This window comes from Microcaecilia unicolor, chromosome 3 (assembly GCF_901765095.1).
Source record: "Microcaecilia unicolor chromosome 3, aMicUni1.1, whole genome shotgun sequence".
In the NCBI taxonomy this organism is placed as follows: Eukaryota; Metazoa; Chordata; class Amphibia; order Gymnophiona; family Siphonopidae; genus Microcaecilia; species Microcaecilia unicolor.
Window position 1 is genome coordinate 8,590,482 of NC_044033.1, and position 26,548 is coordinate 8,617,029.

At 47.9% G+C, this 26,548-nt stretch overlaps 1 protein-coding gene across 3 annotated transcripts in view; it reads left to right on the top strand.

Annotated features, from left to right (window-relative positions):
* SLC29A1 (solute carrier family 29 member 1 (Augustine blood group)) overlaps window positions 1–26,548 on the top strand; it is a 309,536-nt gene that overhangs the window by 273,939 nt on the left and 9,049 nt on the right. For all 3 annotated transcript variants that reach the window (XM_030195748.1, XM_030195747.1, XM_030195749.1), the window contains one exon: window positions 10,094–10,179. In XM_030195748.1, the coding sequence (XP_030051608.1) occupies window positions 10,094–10,179 (86 nt within the window). The remainder of the gene's footprint in view (window positions 1–10,093; window positions 10,180–26,548) is intronic.

The following is a 26,548-nucleotide window of genomic DNA, read 5'->3' on the forward strand; positions in this document are numbered from 1 at the left end:
CATGATGCAAATACCCGTGCATAAATTTAGGTGTGGATGCCCTTATTTCTCTAACTTAAAGGAATATTCCCAATCCACCCATGACCTTCCCATTTCCACACCCCTTTTATGCCTTTTGCGTACAATTTACCTGCACACATTTCAATTAAACCTAATTAGTGCCAATAATTGCTTGTTAGCCAATTATCGGTGTTAAATTAGCTCATTATTCAATTCAATTGCACGTTCAAATTGGGTACAAACCCAAATTTGGATGTGCAATTTTTAGCGATTTTTATAGAATTACGGGGTAAAAGACGCCCAAAATCTAGGAGCTAAGCCAGTATTATATAACAGCAAATTTGTCAGCGATTAGGCTCCACATTGTTCCCCACCATGGGCAAACCTATAATACCCCTAGTTAAATCTGTGCTTCGCTGTCACATCTCCTCCAGACCACCACACCCAGTGAATAACTAAGCCAGTTCTGCAGGGATGGGGTGTGACCAAGGAGATTGAAGAAAGCAGGAGACGGGGGGTGACGTCAAAAAGTTGAAGCCAATTTGGTTAGTCGCTGACTCTCCCATTCCCCGCACGCAGCCGTCATCTAGTACACTCAAAACAAAGCAAGCAAACCTATGAGTTGCTGCAGTCTCGTTGTCGTTCCTTATTGTTGGTAGCATTTGTATTTAATCTCACTTATATTTTCAAACATGCCGGCTTGTGCAGCATACGGATGTACCCAAAGGAAGTGTTGGTTTCATTGGTTAGCATACTAATTTCTTCTACTTTTTAAATCATTGTGTCATTTGGAGGGGCTGGTTATAGGGACACCTGTATTCCTCCAGAGAGGTTTTCACCTAGTAGAAGGAATGGATCCTAAGGAGCTTAGCCAAGATTGGATGGCAGAGCTGGTGGCGGGAGGTGGGGGTAGTGCTGGGCAGACTTATACGGTCTGTGCCAGAACCGGTGGTGGGAAGCAGGGCTGGTGGTTGGGAGGCGGGGATAGTGCTGGGCAGACTTATACGGTCTGTGCCAGAGCTGGTGGTGGGAGGCGGGGCTGGTTGGGAGGCGGAGATAGTGCTGGGCAGACTTATACGGTCTGTGCCAGAGCTGGTGGTGGGAGGCGGGACTGGTAGTTGGGAGGCGGGGATAGTGCTGGGCAGACTTATACGGTCTGTGCCAGAGCTGGTGGTGGGAGGCGGGGCTGGTGGTTGGGAGGCAGGGATAGTGCGGGGCAGACTTATACGGTCTGTGCCCTGAAAAGGACAGGTACAAATCAAGGTAAGGTATACACAAAAAGTAGCACATGTGAGTTTATCTTGTTGGGCAGACTGGATGGACCCTGCAGGTCTTTTTCTGCCATCATCTACTATGTTAGTAAAGGGCCACTATTTACAATAAAAAAAAAAAAAAAACATTAATTAGGTTGAAACTGAGAGCATTAACATCTTTTTTTCCTGTGACTACATCAAAAGGAAAAGATGACATTTGGGACCTTGCTCCTTTTTGATTTGTGGAATGCAGTGGTATATTATAAAAATGCCCTTGCTTTTTTTTTTTTTGTATTACTACTATTTCACAGATACATATTGAATAATGAGATAGGGGCTTCCTTCATGCAGAAGTTCTGTCCAGAGGCAGTCTAAATGTGCCAACACATTTCATCACACTGTTAGCCGCCAAGTTCATGCAAAGTTAATTATGTTCAATGGAAAATAAATCTCTTGGCTCAGGCTACTTGCTATGTGAATATTCCATCACTGTTTCGTTATTGATACCAAATAGTATATATTAAGGTCATTTGCTATAAATTTTGTTTTAATTCATTTATCCAGTCCTTACATTCACATAGTTTTGCTTTTTAAACCCAAAGGTGAATCCTAAGGGTGGTTGAACAATTAGGTATATACTGTGTTGTTGTTGTTGTGTTTGTTTGTTTTTTGTTTTGGGTTGTTATTTTTTTTTACTTGTTTTGGACTGCTTTGGTTCCTGCTGATCTGTACCTCTGTTGTCTGGAATTTTTGAAGATGGAAATGAGAAAATAAAAATTAAATTTTGGATGTACACTGTAGAAGTTGTTGTTTACTTTTCCAATGTGTGTATGGATGCCTGTTCTGGTGTTTGCCTGTGATAATATTTGAATAACTGTCTATACTTATGGCTATGATTTAGGTGGGATATAAAAACAGGAATAGAATAGACTAGAATATATTTACAGCAGCACAAACCCGTTGGTATTAACAGCAAGTACCACATTTTGGAAAAGATGAGAATTGAGGGGGTGACTCAGGTGAGGGTGGGGGAGAGTGGAGGAGTCTGGAGATGGGAGAGAGGAAGGGGAAGGCTCAGGGAGGGAAGGAGTGGGAGAGAGTGAACCTGTGGGTTTTGAAAAATAAGCTTTTCATTAGACTAAAGCCATTTCATAAGTACATAAGTATTGCCATACTGGGAAAGACCAAAGGTCCATTGAGCCCAGCATCCTGTTTCCAACAGTGGCCAATCCAGGTCACAGATACCCGGCAGGATCCCAAAAATGTACAAAATATTTTATACTGCTTATCCCAGAAATAGTGGCTTTTCCCCAAGTCCATTTAATAACGGTCTGTGGACTTTTCCTTTAGGAAGCCGCCCAAACCTTTTTTAAACTCCGCTAAGCTAACCACCTTTACCACATTCTCTGGCAACGAGTTCCAGAGTTGAATTACACGTTGAGTGAAGAAACATTTTCTCCGATTCGTTTTAAATTTACTACATTGTAGCTTCATCGCATGCCCCCCTAGTCCTAGTATTTCTAAAGGGCTTTTCTAGAGCTAGTCACTCCTGTATTCAGTTAGTCCAATAGGAAGGGCTCATCCGCACCCAGGGGAAAATTGAAAGCAAAACATGGTAATGAAGAAGTTCCTTTAGCTTTATGGTTGGAAGTTCTAGAGAACCCTCAGAAAGTCACCATGACTACCAGTCAACAATTCTTTACTGTAGGTGAGGGCATCAACTGAATTAACCCCTTGTAGACTGTACAGCATGACTAGACATGAAACAGGGTGATCTGAGAGACTGATAATGCTCCACATGCCCTGGCCTAGGAGTGAGGTTTATTCCTGTCATAGTACATGCAAAACTAACCCGTTTGGAGAAATTGCCCCCTGAAGCCTAGATCGGTACATTTCTTCTTGTGATGTGGCTGTTTGTAGAGATAAAGCTTACGCCTATTTGTTCGGCCATGATATTACGAGTGCAATTCTGTTTCAATAGATCAAACATCCAGTGTCTTTAATGTTTGGTGTTTTCTCTTGGTTTGACATTTCCTGTTAACATACAAACATAAGATTAGCCATACTTGGTCAGACCATCTAGCCCAGTATCCTGTTTTCCAAACAGTGGCCAAGCCGGGTCACAAGTACCTGACAGAAACCCAAATTGTGGCAACATTCCATACTACAAATCCCCAGGCAAGCAGTTGCTTCCCCTGTCTGTCTCAATAGCAGACTATGGACTTTTCCTCCAGGAATTTGTCCAAATCTTTTTTTTAAACCCAGATGAATATGCAAATGAACCTTTTCCGGAGAGGGGAAGGCGGTAGAACGAGAGGACATGAAATGAGATTGAAGAGGGGCAGGCTCAAGAAAAATGTCAGGAAGTATTTTTTCACGGAGAGAGTGGTGGATGCTTGGAATGCCCTCCCGCGGGAGGTGGTGGAGAGGAAAACGGTAACGGAATTCAAACATGCGTGGGATAAACATAAAGGAATCCTGCTCAGAAGGAAGGGATCCCCAGAAGCTTAGCCGGCGGTGGGAGGCAGGGCTGGTGGTTGGGAGGTGGGGATAGTGCTGGCCAGACTTATACGGTCTGTGCCCTGAAAAAGACAGGTACAAATCAAGGTAAGGTATACACAAAAAATGGCACATGTGAGTTTACCTTGTTGGGCAGACTGGGTGGACCGTGCAGGTCTTTTTCTGCTGTCATCTACTATGTTACTATGTTATGTTACAGATACGCTAACTGCTGTTACCACCTCCTCCGGCAAAGAGTTCCAGAGCGTAACTATTCATTGAGTGAAAAATATTTCCTCCTATTTGTAACTTCCTCGAGCGTCCCCTAGTTTTTGTACATTTGGAACGAGTAAAAAATCAATTTACTTCTACTCGTTCTACCCACTCAGGATTCTGTAGACCTCAATCATATCTCCCCTCGTCCGTCTCTTTTCGAACCCGAAGAGCCCTAATCTCTTTAGCCTTTTCTCATACGAGAGGAGTTCCATCCCCTTTATCATTTTAGTCGCTCTTCTTTAATCCTTTTCTAATTCCGCTGTATTTTTTTTTGAGATATGGCGAGCAGAACACGATACTCAAGGTGCAGACCCTCCTTTAGAATAAGAGTCAAGGCTGTGTTATCTTGAGAGGGAGCAATGGCTGACCTCTGGGGGAGTTTCAAGGGGAAACCTTCCTCTTTCTCCCCTTCCGTAACACAGTGACATTGTTAACTATTAGAAATCTTTTGAGAAGGTACCTGGAGCTTCTGTGTTTCTCTATATACTGAAAGAGCTGCCAAGGGGGCATAATTTTTTGAGATGGAGTTTTTAGTACACAACCCTAGCCTCACTCCACTCTGCTTTGGCCATGCCCCTCTCTACCTCATGGTTCCACCCCCTGGCACACCTCAGTTCCACCGCCATTCCAGAAAATACCTTATTTACACCAGTGACAGATGGGTAAAAGGAAGTGTTTCAGTGCACTCTTAACCCCCCCCCCCCCTTTCCAGCATCTGTTCTTCCCAGGGGCATAACCATGAGGCCCCCCCCCTACTTTAGACTTAAGATCCCTCCAATATTGCAGCACCGGTTGAATCACTGGTGGAGATGCCCAAGCCCCACCAATCAAAGAGGTCCACTGCCCAAGCCCCCTACCATTCTGTTTGAGCAGTGCAGAAGTTGACAGTGTGCTTCAGCTGCAAATGACAGCACCCCTGCGCATGCTCAGTTCAGGCGATTGAAAATGGAAATTAAGATGATACCTTTTTATTGGACTAGCCTAATACTTTTTTTCAATTAGCTTTCAGAGGCCAAAACCTCCTGCCTCGGATCAAGTCACGACAGTATACTGCTGATACAGTATCCTCTCCTAACCTGAGAAAGGAAATGTTGGTCTCTGAAAGCTAGTCAAAAATGTATTAAAATTAGTCCAATATAAAGGTGGCATCTTATTTTTCATTTTGTGTTTTATTAGTGTTTATTAACCTTTATTAACACAACTACCACGTTTCTTTATCCTAAGTTAAAAACAATTTTTTTTTTCTGCCTTTGTTGTCTGGTCATTTTCTTTTTCTGATTGTGTTGGTCCCAGTCTCTGGTTTCTGCTTTTCTTTGTCTTCTCTTAACACACTTGCCAGGGCTTCCTGTCCATTTGTCATTTTTCTCTCTTCTCCTTTTTCTTTCAGTTTTCTTCAATTTATTTTTCTGCCTCTGTCCACATTTAATTCTTTCGTACTATCCAGTCTTTAATTTTCATCTTTTTACTTCATCTACCTACAGCTTTTCATCTATCTCTCACCCTTGTTCTCCCCTATGCCCCTTCCTCTAATTCTCTAGATATTCACTATCTGCTCCCCCCCCCTTTCCATCCAACATCTCCTCTCTCTCTCACCACCCTTCCATCTAGTGTCTCCCCTCTCTCTCCCCATCCTACTATCCAGCATCTTCTCTCTCTATCCCTTTTCCATCCAGCATGCCCCCTCTTTCCACTCATCTTCTCTCTCTCTCTCTCTACCCTTCCCTTTCAGCATCTCCCCTCTTCTATCCATCATTTCTCCCCTTCCATTCAGCATCTTTCCTCTTCCTTCCCGGGTCTACCAGTGGTATCTTCTGTTTCCTTTGTCCGCTGTTGCTTCTCCTGATGAGCAAAAGCAGTAGCAAAACAACAAAAAGCTGGTGCAGGGCCGCAGTGTTCAAGCACGCTCTGTCGGCTATGCCCGTCCCCTGCCCCCTCTAATGTCAACTTCCTGTTTCAGGGCAAGGGACTGGCAGAGCCAACAGCACATGCCTGAAGACTGAAGCCCCGCACCGACTTCTTGTTGTTTTGATCTAAGTGACATTGTAGACAATACGCTGAAATCTTCTGCCCAGTTTGTGGCGGCAGCCCAAAAAGCAATCAGAATGCTAGGAATTATTCAGAAAGGGATGCAAAATATGACCATGAATATTATAATTCCTCTGTATCGCTCCATGGTGTGACTGCACCTTGAGTATTCCGTTCGGTTCTGGTCGCCATATCTCAAAAAAGACAGAGTGGAATTAGAAAACTTTCGAAAAAGAGCAACCAAAATGATAAAGGGGATGGAGCTCCTCCCATATGAGGAAAAGCTAAAGAGCGGAGGGTTCTTCAGCTTGGAAAAGAGACGGCTAAGGAGGGATATGATCGAGGTCTACAAAATCCTGAGTGGAGTAGAACGGGTAAAAGTGAATCGCTTTTTCACTCTTTCTAAAAGTACGAATACCAGGACACACTTGATGAAATTACATGGAAATACTTTTAAAGCAAATAGGAGGAAATATTTTTTCACTGAAAGAATAGTTAAGCTCTTGAACTCGTTGCCAGAGGATGTGATAACCGAGACTAGCATATCTGGGATTAAAATAGGTTTGGACAAGCTCCTGGAAGAAAAGTCCATGGTCTGTTATTGAGATGCGCAAACAAGCCAAACCACCACAAGGGTGGAGGTACACAAATTCCTATGAAAAGTAGAATCTGAGGAAAGGGGGAGTAGGAGGAGTAGGCTCTTGAACAACACTAGTAGGCGACGTAGATTAGGAACAATCTCTTTATTTAAATATACACTCGACTCAACACAGCCGTGTTTCGGCGCTACAGACGCCTTCTTCAGGAGTCTTGTGATATATAAATATACGAATATTAAGCTCAAAGAGAATGAAAGCAAGGCTTCTGCTACAATTGTAATCCATTGCCGATGCAGAAGTGCAATTGAATACGCTGAGCTTTTTTTCCTGCATCTGCAGTGGATTACAATTGTAGCAGAAGCCTTGCTTTCATTCTCTTTGAGCTTAATATTCGTACATTTATATATCACAAGACTCCTGAAGAAGGCGTCTGTAGCGCCGAAACACAGCTGTGTTGAGTCGAGTGTATATTTAAATAAAGAGATTGTTTTTAATCTACGTCGCCTACTAGTGTTGTTCAAGAGCCTACTCCTCCTACTCCCCCTTTCCTCAGACTGTTATTGAGATGAACATGGGGGAAGCCACTGTTTGCCCAGGGATTGATAGAATGGAATGCTGCTGCTCTTTGAGATTCTGCATGGAATCTTGTTACTCTTTGGGATTCCGGAATCTTACTATTAATGGGTTTCTGCCAGGTACTTGTGACCTGGATTGGCCACTGCTGGAAGCAGGATACTGGGCTTCACGGACCATTGGTCTGACCCAGTATGTCCATTCTTATATTTTTATGCTGCTTGTTGTTTTGACGCTGCTGCTGCTCATCGAGAAGAGCAGCGGCAGTGTGAGAGAGAGGGGAAAGGTTACCATGTGCCTATGCTGGTCAGCTGAATATCGACTACTACTACTTATCATTTCTGTAGCGCTACTAGACGTACACAGCGCTGTACACTAGACATGAAGAGACAGTCCCTGCTAGACAGAGCTTACGATCTAATTAAGACAGACAAACAGGACAAACAAGAGATAAGGACAAAGGGTAGCAAGATTCCGGAATCCCAAAGAGTAGCAGGATTCTGAGCGGAATCCTAAAGAGTAGCAACATTCCAGAATCCAAAGAATAGCAAGATTCCGGAATCCTAAAGACTACTACTACTACTTATCATTTCTATAGCGCTACTAGAAGTACGCAGCGCTGAACACTGGACATGAAGAGACAGTCCCTGCTCAACAGAGCTTACAATCTAATTAGGACAGACAAACAGGACAAACAAAAGATAAGGGAATATTAAAGTGAGGATGATAAAATAAGGGTTCTGAACAAGTGAATAAGGGTTAGGAGATAAAAGCGGCATCAAAAAGGTGGGCTTTTAGCTTAGATTTGAAGACGGCCAGAGATGGAGCTTGACGTACCGGCTCAGGAAGTCTATTCCAGGCATATGGTGCAGCAAGATAAAAGGAACGGAGTCTGGGGTTAGTGGTGGAGGAGAAGGGTGCAGATAAGAGAGAGTTACCCAGTGAACGGAGTTCCCGGGGAGGAATATAGGGAGAGATGAGAGTGGAGAGGTACTGAGGAGCTGCAGAGTGAATGCATTTATAGGTCAATAAGAGGAGTTTGAACTGTATGCGGAAATGGATAGGAAGCCAGTGAAGTGACTTGAGGAGAGGGCTAATATGAGCATAACGACACTGGTGGAATATTAGTGTGCAGCAGAATTTTGAACAAATTGAAGAGGAGAGAGATGGCTAAGAGGGAGACCTGTGAGAAGCAAGTTGCAATAGTCTAAGCGAGAGGTGATAAAACAGTGTGGATGAGGGTTCTGGTAGTGTGCTCAGAAAGGAAAGGACAAATTTTGGTGATATTATAGAGAAAGAAAACGACAGGTTTTAGCAGTCTGTTGAATATGTGCAGAGAAGGAGAGGGAGGAATCGAAGATGACCCCAAGGTTACAGGGGTGGATGAGAGTGTTATCCACAGAGATAGAGCATGAAGGAAGAGGAGAGGTAGGTTTAGGGGGAAAGATAAGAAGCTCAGTCTTGGTCATGTTTAGTTTCAGATGGCGGTGAGACATCCAGACAGCAATGTCAGACAGGCAGGCTGATACTTTGGCCTGGATTCCTGCTGAAATTTCTAGTGTGGTCAAGTGTACTGGCTCCCGGAAAACATTTATGAGAGTTATAACATATGATACATTTGCAAGGGAACTCTACATAATAAGTAGCTCCTAATTGGATAACTCCAGGTCAGAGCAAAAGAAATTGCTTCCGCCTCTTTTGATTTTCACAAGAAACATCCAGGAATACCAAATTGTTTTGTCCCACACCTCAGTGGCATATTTAATCAAAGTGCATGTGTTGCGTACGCAACCTGTCAGACCCGCCCCCCCTCCAACCACTACATCCATGCCTTAAAATCATCTCTGCTCCAGTCTTTGCTCTGGCATTTATAGGCTGCCTGCACTGGGACTTTCTCTCTGAACCATGCCCCGCCCCTTCTGATGCAACTTCCTGTTTTGTGAAGGGTGGGGATGGTTCAGAGAGAAAGTCCCCGGTGCAGGCCGCAGGCAGCCTTTTACATGGAATTACTTTTAAAACAAATAGAAGGAAATATTGTTTCACTCAAAGAGTAGCTAAGCTCTGGAACTTGTTGCTGGAGGATGTGGTAATGGTGGTTAGCTTATCTGGGTTTAAAAATGGTTTGGACATGTTCCTGGAGGAAAAGTCCACAGTTTGTTATAGAGATGGGCATGGGGAAGCCACTGCTTGCAGTGGAATTGGTAGCATGGAATCTTGCTACTAATTGGGTTTCTGCCAGATAACCTGTGACCTGGATTGGCCACTACTAGAAGCAGGATACGGGGCTAGATGGACCGCTAGTCTGACCCAGTATGGCCAGTTTTATGTTCTTATGTGTGCCGCTGCCGAAACAGAGAAGATATTCAGCTCTCTGTTCACCGTTGTTGGAGTCGAAATGTGGAACTCTCTACCTATTGCCATCAGAGCAGAAAACAGCTACCTCAGTTTCAGGAAGAGGCTAAAAACCTCTCTCTTCCCAAAGACTGCTTCATTACGATCCATTGACGTCTATCTCCTAGTATCATCCATTATCCTTTCCTTAATGTTTTTAGTCTCATACATTAATCCAATGGTCTCTAATATTTCTCAAACCTCACACTAACAATATTTGCTTTTGTCTCACCTAGAATGTAAACCGTACTGAACCCTGGAAAGGGGGTATTAGCGGTATACAAGAATTGATTTGAATTGAATTTTAAGGTACTGGAGGGGGGGTGTGGGAGATGTACACCCTGTTAAAAGTTCCTGGCTACACCACTGCCACACCTTAAACTTGAAATAAGATCTTAACGAAAAGTCTCTATCGTACTTATTATAAAATGAAACTACCAATGTCCCACTGATATTTCCTGAACTTTCCCCATCCAGGTGGATATTTCATCCCCGTCTCCTGTTTCCTGCTTTTTAACCTCTGTGACTGGGCTGGACGAAGCCTTACCGCAGTATGCATGTGGGTAAGTCTCTGGGATGTGATACGGGTGACGGGGTGCATGGGGGTCTGTCCTGCCAGGATTCTTAGGCCCCTTTGAGAAGAGGGAGCTACAGGCAGTGATCATGGTGCTGTGGTGTGCGAGGGAGCGAGTTTGTGCAGACTCAGTAGTGAATGTGAATGGGAGGGGGTGGCTAGGAGGACACCTGCAGAGGTTTCTATCCAGACGTATTTTGGAAATCTACTGATTTCTGGTTTCCTGCCCTGGAAATGGTATGTTGTGATTTGTGGTGAGGAGTGTCTGTCACCCTCCCATGAATAACATAAACAGGATCTTTGTGGGCTCTGGCCTTGCAGTGTGGCAATACTTATGTAGTTATGGCTCTTTCTTGAAAGGGGTAGGGGGTTCGTGTGACTGGGGTGCTCATGGAAGCCTCGCTGTGGCTTTCTGTGCAGCTGTGCCCAGGGTTCGGCCATCCAGCCACAGGAGGCTCTCTCCAGGGACCTCTCTAATTACCTGAACCACAGAGCTGATGGGGAACCGCCCCCCCCCCCCCTCTCCCCACAGTAATGTGTTTCCTCAGTAAATATAGAACTTGCTTTCCAAACTGCAATAACCCTGCCTCGGGCCTGAGCCCGAAACCTGCCCTGTTCCCTTCCGAGGAAAAGCATCTGATGTTTGTGCAGGAAAATTCAGGATTGGGAAACTTTATGGGTGTGACAGTTGGTATGTGTTTTGCAAAGTAATACAGGAAGGGGCTCATTTATTGAAACATTTTCTCCACGAGCAGCACGTTTTACATGTAGAAATGGGCTTGTACAGTAGTGGAGCTAAATAAGCCAAGATGGCATACTTATATGCTCACCCTGTCCAGGGGAGGGGGTAGATCAACAGTGTGGAGCACACATGTACACACATTAAGAACATGCACACATTTAACCCTTTGGAGCAGGTAGAAATTTTGCAGACTGTCGGGGTCCTCGTCCAGGCCTAGTTCTTAAAGGTACATAGATACTTTATGGACATTTACAGAGGTGCCCTGGTATGAAAGTACCCTCAGAGGATACGTATAAGTACATAAGTAAGTACATGCCACACTGGGAAAAGACCAAGGGTCCATCGAGCCCAGCATCCTGTCCACGACAGCGGCCAATCCAGGCCAAGGACACCTGGCAAGCTTCCCAAACGTACAAACATTCTATACATGTTATTCCTGGAATTGTGGATTTTTCCCAAGTCCATTTAGTAGTGGTTTATGGACTTGTCCTTTAGGAAACCGTCTAACCCCTTTTTAAACTCTGCCAAGCAACGAATTCCAGAGTTTAATTACACGTTGGGTGAAGAAAAATTTTCTCTGATTTGTTTTAAATTTACTACACTGTAGTTTCATCGCATGCCCCCTAGTCCTAATATTTTTGGAAAGCGTGAACAGACGCTTCACATCCACCTGTTCCACTCCACTCATTATTTTATATACCTCTATCATGTCTCCCCTCAGCCGTCTCTTCTCCAAGCTGTATAGCCCTAGCCTCCTTAGTCTTTCTTCATAGGGAAGTCGTCCCATCCCCGCTATCATTTTAGTCGCCCTTCGCTGCACCTTTTCCAATTCCACTATATCTTTCTTGAGATGTGGCGACCAGAATTGAACACAATACTCAAGGTGCAGTCGCACCATGGAGCGATACAACGGCATTATAACATCCTCACACCTGTTTTCCATACCTTTCCTAATAATACCCAACATTCTATTTGCTTTCCGCGAATAACGTGGCTAGATTGCTTGTTTGAAAATTCACCTCCCTCTCCCTCCCACTGTGCAGCCCAAAAGGGCATGCACTGCTTTCCAATGTGCCTGATTTTAGCCATGCCAGAAAAGAGTAGGGTGGGGGGGGGGGCGGTGAAGGATGAGGGCCCGATGATCAAAACCAAATGCTATTCAGGATAGCTCTCTCAAAGTACCGCCATTCCACTGCCGTACTAGCGCGGAACAGCAGCGCGGTCATGATCAGAGTTAACCTACGCAGATATAAACAGAGCTGTAATACACCCTCTCTAAACAGTGTGATAAAATATGCAAAGCAGCCGTGTCGCACGTGCACTAATTTCACGTGCTAAAAGAAGCCAGGAACAACGCACATGTGCATAGGTGGGGCTCACCATTGTGTGCATCCTTGCACAGTACAGCTCGTCGGTGTGTCGTAAAGTCAGCACCCTGCCGTAAAGCACCTCAAGAGATGCTGTCTGAAAATGCCGTGAAAACTTAGCTTGCCCTGTAGTTCTGTCGGTGGCCCTAGTCTTTGCATTGGTTTTGTACCTCGTTTGTCTGTGCTTGTAGGGCTTTCCTTCGGGCTTTTTTCGTCACATCACAGACCAGTTTGAGTCAGGGGCGTAGCCAGACCTCGGCGGGAGGGGGGGCCAGAGCCCGAGGTGGGGGGGGCATTTTAGCCGCCTCCCCCGCCGTCACTGCTGCAAAAAAAAAACCCACTGCCACGGCCGCCCACCCGCTCCCTGCCCCGCCGCCGCATCAGGTATCTTGTTTGCTGGCGAGTGTCCCCAATCCCCACCAGCCGAAGAGTCCTCTTCAGCGCCGGTCAACTCCAGCACCTTCAATGTGTGATCATCTGTTTCTGACACTTACGTCCTGCACGGGGCTACATGAACGGTGCAGGACGTAAGGCATCAGAAACAGATGATCACACAACGAAGGCGCCGGAGTTGACCGGCGCTGAAGAAGACTCTTCGGCTGGCGGGGATTGGGGACCCCCGCCAGCAAACAAGGTACCTGATGATGATGCGGCGGCAGGGCGGACGGCGGCAGCGGAGGGGGGTCAAATGTAGAGGGGGCAGGGCGTAATCTGTGGGGGCCGATACCCCCGTGGCCCCACATAGCTACACCCCTGGTTTGAGTTAAGTGACTAGACGTGTATTTGAGTAAACCCATCGTTTGTGTGGGAGGCTTAAAAGCAATCCTTTTTGTTTTCTGTTTTTCTGATGCCCATCCTTAAGTACATAAGTATTGCCACACTGGGAAAGACCAAAGGTCCGTCGAGCCCAGCATCCTGTTTCCAACAGTGGCCAATCCAGGTCACAAGTACCCAATAGTAGCAACATTCCATGTAGAACCCCAAAGAGTAGCAAGATTCTAGAATTCTAAAGAACAACAAGATTCCATGCAGAATTTCAAAGTGTAGCAACATTCCATGTAGAACTCCCAAAAGTAGCAAGATTCCATTCAGAGTCCCAAGCACATAAGTACGTAAGTATTGCCACACTGGGAAAGACCAAAGATCCATCGAGCCCAGCATCCTGTTTCCAACAGTGGCAAATCCAGGTCACAAGTACCCAATAGTAGCAACATTCTATGTAGAACCCCAAAGAGTAGAAAGATTCCATTCAGAATCCCAAGCACATAAGTACGTAAGTGTTGCCACACTGGGACAGACCAAAGATCCATCGAGCCCAGCATCCTGTTTCCAACAGTGGCAAATCCAGGTCACAAGTACCCAATAGTAGCAACATTCTATGTAGAACCCCAAAGAGTAGAAAGATTCCATTCAGAATCCCAAGCACATAAGTACGTAAGTGTTGCCACACTGGGACAGACCAAAGGTCCATCAAGCCCAGCATCCTGTTTCCAACAGTGACCAATCCAGGTCACAAATACCTGGTAAGATCCCAGAAAAGCTCGATTCATTTTATGCTGCTTATCCCAGAAATAAGCAGTGGAGTTTCCCCCAAGTCCATTCTAATAATGGCCTATGGACTTTTCCTTTAGGAAGCCGTCCAAACCTTTTTTTTTAAACCCCGTTAAGCTAACCGCCTTTACCACATTCTCTGGCAACGAATTCCAGAATCCTTGCTCACATTGGTGGTCCCCTTTGCCTTATATATATGTATAATTTTTTTTTTAGCACAGATGGGACATGTTTGACAGTAACTCCAGCCATGACCTGACGTTATTTTGCGGGGTTGTGTACTGTCTAACGTCATTCAAGACCTCTGTTTGTTGCGGCGCTGGTTTTTGATCATTGAGGAGAAATAGGAAATGGCCTTATTTACATGAGATTGACTACACTTACATGCTACCTGCACAAATGCCTGGTGCGCTCACTGTTTACGGCGGTAACCCCCACTGATCATCCTGCGTTTGGTGAGTGTGTGCACTAGAACGGCGTTAATGGCCTTCAGCGCTCGTGTTTACTTTTGATCATCTGCCCATAGGGTGGGGGAGGGAGAGCCCCAGCGGGCTGAGGTTTATTTTGGGGAAAAGAGCTGCAGATTTCGGAAGGGAAGCTGTATGAGAAATTCACCTTTCAAAAGGCAACCCCCGATGCCCATGTACTAACCTCATCCTCCATCCCCACCACCACACTCTCCAACTTATTTTCGAAGGAGATCGCCGGCCATCTTCCGACACAAATCGGGAGATGGCCGGCGATCTCCTGAACCTGGCCAAATCGGTATAATCGAAAGCCGATTTTGGCCGGCGCCTACTGCTTTCCGTCGCGGAGCCGGCCAAACTTCAAGGGGGCATTTCGGTAGTATAGCGAAGGCGGGTCGGGGTGGGACGGGGGCGTGGTTACGAGATGGCCGGCTTCGCCCGATAATGGAAAAAAGAAAGCCGGCCCTGACGAGCATTTCGCCGGCTACACTTGGTCCATTTATTTTTAGAACCAAGTCTCAAAAAAGTGCCCCAATTGACCAGATGACCACCGGAGGGAATCGGGGCTGAACTCCCTTTACTCCCCCAGTGGTTACTAACCCCCTCCCACCCAAAAAAAATGTTAAAATATTTTTCCAGCCTCTATGCCAGCCTCAAGTATCACACCCAGCTCCATGACAGCAGTATGCAGGTCCCTGGAGCAGTATTTAGTGGTTGCAGTGCACGTCAGGCAGGTGAACACAGGCCCATCCCCCTCCCCAGCTGTTACACTTGTGGTGGTAAATGTTGAGCCCTCCAAAAAACCCCAAAACCCACTGTACCCACATGTAGGTGCCCCCCTTCATGCCTTAGGGCTATGGTAGTGGTGTAGAGTTGTGGGGAGTGGGTTTTGGGGGGGATTTGGGGGGCTCAGCACCCAAGGTAAGGGAGTTATGCACCTGGGAGCTATTTTTGAAGTCCACTGCAGTGCCCCCTAGGGTGCTCGGTTGGTGTCCTGGCATGTGAGGGGGACCAGTGCACTACAAATGCTGGCTCCTCCCACGACCAAAAGGCTTGCATTTCACCGGGTTTGAGATGGCCGGGCCCGGTTTCCATTATGGCTAAAAACCAAAGCCGGCCATCTCTAAATTCGGCAGTCCCTAAACCCGGCAATGTCAACATTTGACCTTAAATTTTGAGATTTGACCGGCGACAACCGTATTATGGAAAGAAAAGATGGCCGGCCATCTTTTTCGATAATACGGTTGGCACCGCCCCTTTATGGCACTGGCCATATAGATGGCCAACGCCGATCGATTATGCCACTCTCTGTCACTTTCAAATTGCTGCCAAAAAAGGCAACTTTGTAAGGAATTTAGGGCGTCTTTTACTAAGGCTAAAATTGTGGGCGTGCTAAACGTTAGAGACGCCAATACGTTCCTATGGGCACTAAAAACGTAAGCACGCCTTAGTAAAAGATCCCCTTAGACAGGTATCCAAGGAGCTCACCCAGCTAGACTGGCCCCGTGGAACACTTCCCAAGTACGAACAGCTGAATTTGGTTTGGAGGGAGGGGGATAAAGGGATGAAAATACATGTGCATCGTATGCTTACCCCTTCCCCCACCCAACCACTGAATCCATTTGCCTCCCTTCCCGACAGCCTCACAGAACCCCTACTCAACCCCCAAGATGGCCATTAAGTCCCATTTCTCTCCCCCCTCCCAAGACCTCTCTCCCACCCACACCCATAATACCCTGCTCGTGGACCCTTTAACTAGCTAGAAGGTTCCTAGAAGGATTACACTGCTAAACATGGACCAGTAGGCAGGGCTGGAGCATTCCGCCAAATTTTTCCACTTCCCACCCTGCGCAGTTTGACACTTTGCAGGGCATAGGAGCAGGGCCGCCGAGAGACTGGGCCGGGCCTGGGGCCCCGCCCCTGCCGCCCCGAGGTCACCGCCGCCGCTCCCCCCCTCCACCCTCCCCAGGTCGCCACTGCTCTCCCCCCCCCCCCGAGATTGCTGCAGCCACTGCTCCCCCCTCAACCCCCCTGAGGTCGCCGCCGCTCCCCCCTCCGTCCGCCACCGGGCCGGGCCCCCTGCATTGAAATCGCAGTCTCACCTCCATGAAAGCAGCGCTGCAGGCAGCAGAACGGCTCCCTTCGGCCCTCCTTCCCTCCTTTGTCCCGCCCTCGCGGAAGTTACGTCAGACGAGGGTGGGACACAGGGAGGGAAGGAGGGCCGAAGGGAGGCGTTCTGCTGCCTGCAGCGTTGCTTTCACAGAGGTGAGACTGTGATTTCAATGCAGGGGGCAGACGGTCGACGACGGAGGGCGGGTGGCACTGCGGTGCCGGGCCCCCCCTTGGAGGCCCGGGGAATTTTGTCCCCCCTGCCCCCCCCCCTCTCGGCAGCTATACATAGGAGATGTGCAGTAACCAGTTGAGGCATCTGATTGGCTGAATTTTTCCCAGTGTCATTTACTAGAATAGAATAAAATTATGCATCTTAGCAGTAACTGAATACAAGTCTGAGCAGAGGAGGAAAAAACAGCAAGGGAAGGAAACAGGTTTACCAGGTATAGTTGAGAGCTTTTTTTAATGGACTAAACCCAGTACATCTGTGGCAGGCTTTTGCAAGCTCGGTATAATTATAGCTGAGAAGTCGAGCCCCCCCTCCCCTCCATCACACTTATACAGTACATGCAGGGGGGGGGGCGGGGTGACAGCTGTAAGCCATGTACAGGATGTGTATGTCTATCCCTCTGTCTGGGAAGGAGGGAGGACAGCATACAGCTAAGTTTTCCTGTTTGCTTGCAGGGTGTGTGGGGCCAGCTCACTTCCCTCCCCTTGGTGCGTAGGCAGGGGTGTGCTGGAAAATGTTAACAACAGGCTCTTTCTCCAGGCATAGCCAGCCGTAGAGTGTGTGTGGGGGGGGGGGGGGAGAGGCCGAGGTGGATTGGAGGGCAAAGCACTCCTTACTCTCCCCGCCGCCCCCCATGCGAGCATGCAAGGCATACCTTTGCTGGCAGAGATGCCGACTATCTTTCTCTTTTGATCTAGGCACAGGAAAAAAAAAAAAGATTTTAAACGCTCCCAGGTTTCAACCTAATTCATGTTTAATGCGGGAATATAAATGTCATAAATAACTTAAAATAAGTAAACCCAACTCTCTGTACCTGACTACCAAAGTCTACTCCACCACGAATGAACTTTAAAGCAATATCACTCGATCTCTAATTCCGAATATGAACGCTTTATACTTGACTGTTTAATCTATTATGTCAATCATGATCTTTAATTTAATACCGCTTGTATCTCTCACTCCGGAAATGGCGATCGCCATGACGGAACGGTGTAAGCCACGTTGAGCCTGCAAATAGGTGGGAAAATGTGGGGATACAAATGCAACGAATAATAATAATAAGTAGATAGAAACTCTGGATGTTGAGCACCTGATTCTCATAATATGATATCTGTTTTTGTGGCTCTTTCCAGGAGAAAAGAAAAATCTCTGCATGAATACAGCACGTGCTAGAGTGTCCCTATAACCAGCCCCTCCTCCAAATGACACACTAATTACGATTTATAACAATGTACTACTCTACCTGTGAAAAGCTGGCATGTTTGAACATATAAGTGAGATTAAATAAACGTGTTACCAACATTAAAGAACGACAACATGGATGCAGCAGCTCAAAGGACTGTTTGCTTTGTTTGGGACGATGGCTGCGCGGGGTAGGGGAAAGAGACAAACCTGAGGAATCTTGACTTAATATGTCTTTGAGCTGCAGCCCTGCGTTCACTGTTGCCGGCTTCCTTTCTTCTCCCGGGCCGGTACTTCGGTGGCCTGAAGCAAGAACCTTGAGCTGCGATCCTCATGCTTTTTGGCAGGCAAAACAAAAAAAAAAACAGTATGAAACCGTGGCGCTGCTGCCAGCTTCCTCCTCCTCCCTCCCCTCAGGATGTAACTTCCTGTTTTGGAGAAGGAGGAGGAAGGGAGCCGGCAGCGGCGCGTGCAGGGCTACGACCCCGCGCACGGTTTCATGCTCTTTTTTTTTGTTTTGCTGCGAGGGTCGGACTTGGAGTGAGATGTCCGGCCACAGGGCAGCTGGAGCTGACGCTGCCAGGAAGGGACCTGAGCCACCCCAGCCCAAATTTTGGGAGCCGGTTGTTAAAGTTTAACAACCGGCTCCCAAAATTCTTTAAAAAATAATAAAGGGGATGGGACGACTTCCCTATGAGGAAAGGCTAAAGCGGCTAGGGCTCTTCAGCTTGGAGAAAATGCGGCTGAGGGGAGGTATGATAGAGGTCTATAAAATAATGAGTGGAGTGGAACGGGTAGATGTGAAGCGTCTGTTTACGCTTTCCAAAAATACTAGGACTAGGGGGCATGCGATGAAGCTACAATGTAGTAAATTTAAGACGAATCGGAGAAACCTTTTCTTCACTCAACGTGTAATTAAACTCTGGAATTCGTTGCCAGAGAATGTGGTAAAGGGGGTTAGCTTAGCGGAGTTTAAAAAAGGTTTGGACGGCTTCCTAAAGGAAAAGTCCATAGACCGTTATTAAATGGACTTAGGGAAAATTCACTATTTCTGGAGTAAGCAGTATAAAATGTTTTGTTCTTTATTTGGGGATCTTGCCAGGTACTTGGTGACCTGGATTGGCCACTGTTGGAAACAGGATGCTGGGCTTGATGGACCTTTGGTCTGTCCCAGTGTGGCAATACTTATGTACTTATAAATAACAAACGGCTCTGGCGAGCTGGCTCCAGCACACCACTTTGCGTAGGCAGGAAATTATGTCTGGTTATGAGAGTTTTCTGTTCATTCTTGACTTTTTTTCAGAGTAGCTCAGAATATGCAGACCCCTCTGCATTGCTAGTGTGACAGGGTAGGCAGGTGACTTTACTGACCTAGGTGGAGGTCACTGAGGGGCCGATGCAAAAAGCCTTGCAGTAGAGCCGGCTCAGAATGCGGCTTCTATCGGGAAATCAGCATGCAAAAAATACCACGGCATGCTGTAAGCAATGAGCATGTAAATTGACGCGGTGGTAATCCATAGCTCATTGCAAAATGTCCCTGTTCCTGTCAGTGCTTGAGTGGTGATTAGTTCAGGGACATTTAAAAAAACAAAACAAAAGCCGCTTTCTGCATTGGCCCCTGGCATGAGCCTCCCCAAAACCCTGGTAGTCCAGGGGCCACCTCCTCCACCTAACCTGATGTGACCCACCCTTCCCCCCCCCCCCCCAACCTACTAAAACAATTTCCTGTTCTCTTGAAGCCTTCCTCCCTTACTCTGACCCAACCCCCTTCCCCCAACTTAAAAATATTAAATCCCTGATGTCTAGGTTACCCCCCCCCCCTACCCCCAAAGCATACTTTAACAGAGGCAGGAGTGATGCTTACTCACTCCTGCTTCCAGCGCCGCCATCTTGAAAAATGGCAGTGTTCGACCTTATGCAATGTATCCTGGGAAGCACCAGGCAGGGTCAGTCTGCCAAGTGGGATTTCTATTTTTAAACTGGGGAAAGGAGGGTTGGGTCAGGTAGAGTCAGGGGGCCACTATATACCAGGGAATTATTATTATTTTTTTTTTTTAAGTCAGGGGAAGGGGGATCAGTGGCAGGGGAGAGGGGGGTCAGTAGGTTGGGTCAGAGGGAGGGAGGGGGCCACTAGACAGCAGAGACCAATGCAGAGCATTATTGGGAGCAGGTGGTTTGGGTGGGGGGCAGGGAGGGAATTCCTCTCAACCAACCTTTCTACACTATTCTGGACCTCACGAAACGTTTTCGTATTGCGTGCGTGTGAAAAGCGTTGCTGGGGAATTGGTAATGACTGCAGTTACCCTTCATTTTAACGTAGGGTGCGGCCATGTTTACTGCACAAGTTCATAGCCAATGCTCGACCCCTTTTCGCATTGCTCAGTCAATAAGTTCCACGTAAACTCTGAGGTAACCGCCCGAAACCTCCGCTCACAGGACAGATCCCTCCTCTCAGTGACCTTCTCCACCACCGCCAACTCCAGGCTCTGCCCATTCTGCCTCGCCTCACCCTATGCTTGGAATAAACTTCCTGAGCCCTTACGCCAAGCCCCCTCCCTTACTCAGAGCCCACCTCTTCAATGTTGCTTTCGGCACCTAACCTTTATACCTTTTCAGGAAATTTTGACTGTCCCAATTTGACGACCCCTACTTGACTGACTGTACATTTAGTAACATAGTAATATAGTAGATGACGGCAGAAAAAGACCTGCACGGTCCATCCAGTCTGCCCAACAAGATAACTCATATTTGCTACTTTTTGTGTATACCTTACCTTGATTTGTACCTGTGCTTTTCAGGGCACAGACCGTATAAGTCTGCCCAGCACTATCCCCGCCTCCCAACCACCAGCCCCGCCTCCCAACCACTGGCTCTGGCACAAACCGTATAAGTCTGCCCAGCTCTATCCTCGCCTCCCAACCACCAGCCCCGCCTCCCAACCACTGGCTCTGGCACAGACCGTATAAGTCTGCCCAGCTCTATCCTCGCCTCCCAACCACCAGCCCCGCCTCCCAACCACTGGCTCTGGCACAGACCGTATAAGTCTGCCCAGCTCTATCCTCGCCTCCCAACCACCAGCCCCGCCTCCCAACCACCGGCTCTGGCACAGACCGTACAAGTCTGCCCAGCTCTATCCTCGCCTCCCAACCACCAGCTCCGCCTCCCAACTACTGGCGCCCAGCACTATCCCCGCCTCCCAACCACCAGCCCCTCCTCCCAACCACCGGCTCTGGCACAGACCGTATAAGTCTGCCCAGCTCTATCCTCGCCTCCCAACCACCAGCCCCGCCTCCCAACTACTGGCGCCCAGCACTATCCCCGCCTCCCAACCACCAGCCCCTCCTCCCAACCACCGGCTCTGGCACAGACCGTATAAGTCTGCCCAGCTCTATCCTCGCCTCCCAACCACCAGCCCCGCCTCCCAACCACTGGCTCTGGCACAGACCGTATAAGTCTGCCCAGCTCTATCCTCGCCTCCCAACCACCAGCCCCGCCTCCCAACCACCGGCTCTGGCACAGACCGTACAAGTCTGCCCAGCTCTATCTTCGCCTCCCAACCACCAGCCCCGCCTCCCAACTACTGGCGCCCAGCACTATCCCCGCCTCCCAACCACCAGCCCCTCCTCCCAACCACCGGCTCTGGCACAGACCGTATAAGTCTGCCCAGCTCTATCCTCGCCTCCCAACCACCAGCCCCGCCTCCCAACTACTGGCGCCCAGCACTATCCCCGCCTCCCAACCACCAGCCCCTCCTCCCAACCACCGGCTCTGGCACAGACCGTATAAGTCTGCCCAGCTCTATCCTCGCCTCCCAACCACCAGCCCCGCCTCCCGATCCTTTAGATTGTAAGCTCTTGGAGCAGGGATTGTCCAGTCCTTCTATGTTAAATTGTACAGCGCTGCGTAACCCTAGTAGCGCTCTAGAAATGTTAAGTAGTAGCAGTAGTAGTGGTTTGGCTGGTGGTAGCTTTCTATATCGTCCCCTCAGAGAACACAACGCTAACACCTGACTCCACAGGACCTTCTTTAGCCCAAACTGTCAACTACAGAATGACACAGGGACAAAGTTTGTCCCCGTGGGCTCTGTTCTCATCTGCAGAAGCCTCGAAACACTTATGATTTTATATTTAAATCTTTTTATTAAAGCATAAAAAGGAACAATATGCTGTGCAACTGTTGTGTATAAATTAGAAATAGAAAACAATAATAAGAACGAACTATTGGCCAGTGTAAGAAAAGAAAACATCTCCTCTGCATTTGCTGACCCCTATGCCCTCAGAAGAACCCTGAGAGCTTAACCCTCCGGACGCAGGAAGAAACCATCTATCACTTTTAATCACTTAGGCTCTGTGCCAGGCAGGGCCACCGAGAGACTAGGCCGGGCCCGGGGCAAGGGCGCCCCGCCTCCGCCCCCTCGCCACTGCCGCCCCCCCCCCCCCCGTCGCTCCCCCCACCACTGCCACCCCCTGTCGCTCCCTCCCCCCCCCCCCCCCCCCCCCCCCCGTCGCTGCAGTCCCCTGTCTCACCTGCCTGCCTCCACGGCTCCGGGCCCCCTGCATTCAAGGCGGCAGTCGCAGATCGCCTCTCTTCTGGCCTTCCCTCCCTGTGTCCCGCCCTCGTCTGATGTAACTTCCGGTTTCCGCGAGGGCAGGACACAGGGAGGGAAGGCCAGAAGAGAGGAGATCTGCGACTGTCGCTTCGAATGCAGGGGGCCCGGAGCCAAGGAGGCAGGCAGGTGAGACCGGGGACTGCAGCGCCGGCGGCCTGACCCCGGCCCTGGGCCCCCCTTGGAGGCCCGGGGAATTTTGTCCCCCCTGTGCCCCCCCCCTCTCGGCGGCCCTGGTGCCAGGAGGGCACCACTGAAATACACTGAAGTAGGCTGAAGCTCTGTGGATGGTGGCTTGAAAGGGGGAGGGGATTTGGAAGGTAAGCAGACTCAGGGGATGGGAGCTACAGGTGGACAGTATCTCCATGTGGTTTGCAACTCTGGACCAGGGGCCTGGACCCCCCTGCCGACGACCCTCTCCACCCCCATCCTGCCGCCAAGCCGCCATCGCCTATCTTTGCTGGCGGGGGACCCCAATCCCCGCCAGCTGAGGTCCTCTCTTCCATTGCAGCAAAGCTTCCTGTTCTGAGTCTGACGTCCTGCACGTACAACGTGCAGGATGTCAGACTCAGAATTTGAAACTGAAGGAAGCTTTGCTGCAACGGAAGAGAGGACCTCGGCTGGCGGGGGTTGGGCTCCTCCACCAGCAAAGGTAGGCGGCGGGGGAGGGTTGGCAGCGGGAGGGGGGGTGGAGAGGGTCGTTGGCGGGGGGGGAGGCTAAAGTGTGCCCCCTCACTCTGGCTCTGGCCCCCCCCTCCCGCCGAAGTCCAGATGCGCCTCTGCTTCTGGACCTAGGTTAGCTCTGCCTAGCACTGGAACTCAGCACTGCTTGTGCTTAAAGTCCTTTTCCCACCCCTGGTGCAACCTCCTTTTTTAGGATCCTAAATTTTGACACCCTGTGATTTTAGGCATTCAAATGTACGCACTGAAAACTCAGAAATATTCCGGCTGATATTTAAAGCGAGTTAACCGGCCAGAAACGGCTGCAGCCCGGTTAAGTGGCTTGGATGCAGCTATCCGGTTAATGTTGCTGAAGTGGCCTGTTAGCGCCAAAGTGGAAGCCAGCTACATCAGGGTCGGAGTCCTATTAGCTACCAATATTCAGGGCTATAAATATAAACAGGACCTGATAAATACCTGTCCTATCTTTAATAGCCCAAGGCCAGTGAAGTCTGAATATTGACTTCACCGATTATGCGCTAAGCGGCTTTCATGAGTTTTCTTCTTATGTGTGTTATGTTATTAGCTGCTTAGTTTTAAGCGGGGTATAAGTTTTAAAAATAAATAAATAAACGGAAATTCCATGACAAAGCCCGCACAGGGCCTGCCATTGAATTTCTGGTTTAGCGCCATTGGTGGACAAAAAAGCGCTGTCCTCCGTCGGCTGATTATCAGCTGGATTCAGTTTTCTAAACGCCTCGAAAACTGGCCCAGTAAGTTAGGCCAGTGATTCCCAAACCTGTCCTGGCTGAACTCCAGCCAGTCAGGTTTTCAGGAATTCCACAATGAATATACATGAGATAGAGATTTGCATAGCAAATGGAAGCAGCGTATGCAAATCAATCTGACAAATAGGGCAGGTTTGGGAAGCCCTGGGTTAGGCGGAGACAAGCCTAATCTTAGGTGTGCTCTGCTCCTTCAAAGGTTAGGTAAAATTTCAGTTTTTAGTGAAGATTTTTTTGTCTTTTTCCCCGGAAAATAATCATTTTGTCTTCTCCAGCTTTACTTGTAAGACTCATCTAGCAATTTAAATTCTCTTCTGAGGTAGAGAATAGAATGACCGCATCACCTGCGTATATCAAGCATTTAATTTCTGAGTCCTTGAGTTTAGGCCGTGGGGCTGAGGATCTCTGCAGGGGGTAAGGTTTCCAAATAGGATATGATTTGAGGTTGAAGGGGACAGACTCGGAAATAATGTCGGGAAGTATTTTTTCACGGAGAAGGTGGTAGATATTTGGAGTGCCCTGTCACGGGAGGTGGTGGAGATGAAAACGGTAATTAAAATTCAATGCGAAGAAATGCAAAGTGATGCACTTAGGGAATAGAAACCCTCGGGAGATGTATGTGTTAGGCGGGGAGAATCTGATATGTACGGACGGGGAGAGGGATCTTGGGGTGATAGCATCTGAGGATCTGAAAGCGATGAAACAGTGTGACAAGACGGTAGCCTTAGCTAGAAGGTTGTTAGGCTGTATAGAGAGAGAGAGGTGTGACCAGCAGAAGAAAGGGGGTGTTGATGCCCCTGTATAAGTCGTTGGTGAGACCCCACCTAGAGTATTGTGTTCAGTTTTGGAGGCCGTACCTTGCGAAGGATGTAAAAAGAATTGAAGCGGTGCAAAGAAAAGCTACGAGAATGGTAAGGGATTTGCGTTACAAGACGTATGAGGAGAGACTTGATGACCTGAACATGTATACTCTGGAAGAAAGGAGAAACGGGTGATATGATACAGACATTCAAATATTTGAAAGGTATTAATCTGCAAACGAACCTTTTCCGGAGGTGCGAAGGCGGTAGAACGAGAGGACATGAAATGAGATTGAAGGGGGGCAGACTCAAGAAAAATGTCAGGAAGTATTTTTTCACGGAGAGAGTAGTGGATGCTTGGAATGCCCTCCCGCGGGAGGTGGTGGAGAGGAAAACTGTAACAGAATTCAAACACGCGTGGGATAAACATAAAGGAATCCTATTCAGAAGGAATGGATCCTAAGGAGCTTAGCCGAGATTGGGTGCCAGAGCCAGTGGTGGGAGGCGGGGATGGTGCTGGGCAGACTTATACGGTCTGTGCCCTGAAGAGGACAGGTACAAATCAAAGTAGGGTATACACAAAAAGTAGCACATATGAGTTTGTCTTGTTGGGCAGACTGGATGGACCATGCAGGTCTTTTTGTGCCGTCATTTACTATGTTACTATGTAACAGAATTCAAAACTGCACGGGATAAACACAAAGGAATCCTGTTTGGAAGGAATGGATCCACAGTAGCTTCGTGGAGATTGGATGGCAACACCGGTAAATGGGAAGCAAAGTCAGTGCTGGACAGACTCCTACAGTCTGTGCCCTGAAAATGGCAAGGACAAATCAAGGTCAGGTATACATATAAAGTATCACATACAATGAGTTTATCTTGTTGGGCAGACTGGATGGACCATACAGGTCTTTATCTTCCATCATCTACTATGTATTTATGTTACTATGTATGTAAACGGGTTTCTTTTCCACGTATCATGACAGGAATGAACTTCATATTTATTGGGTACAGTCTGAACTCGGGGTATGAACATAAGAATTGCCATACTGGGGCAGACCAGTGGTCCATCTAGCCCAGAACCCTGCTTCCGATAGTGGCCAATCCAGATTACCTGGCAATCAATAGAAATAAAATAAAACATAGAAAAGAAAATAAGATAATACATTTTTTATTGGACTAAATACATTTTTTAATTAGCTTTTGAAGGTAGCCCTTCTTCTTCAGGTCACAAATAAGCAAGTGCTGATAAATAACCATATATATAAGTGAAACATCAAAGCATTCCAGTGACAGTCTCACAGGAAGAGGGTGGGGTGGGAAAGGTGAGAAACACGGGAGCTGGGTGGATGAGACACAAGGAGAGATGGCATGTTGATAAGAGGGTGACAAAGCAGTAGAATTTTATGGTTCACAATGGGCTAGAAAACCCAGATCTTTGTTAAGTCCTGTCAAAATAGTTAATCATTCTGACTTCAAAGATCTTACGTTCCTGGATTGACACCCACCAGATAGGACTTAAAGATCTGGGTTTTCTAGCCCATTATGAACCATAAAATTTCTACTGCTTTGTCACCCTCTTATCACCACGCATCTCTCCTTGTGTCTCATCCACCCAGCTCCCATGCGTCTCACCTTACCCACCCCACCCTCTTCCTGTAAGACTGTCATTGGAATGCTTTGGAGGGGCATAATCGAACGGGGCGCCCAAGTTTTCCTGAGGGTGTCCTCGCAGGACGTCCCCGCAAAGGGGCGGGGAAACCCGTATTATCGAAACAAGATGGGCGGCCATCTTTCATTTCGATAATACGGTCGGGGACGCCCAAATTGCAACATTTAGGTCGACCTTAGAGATGG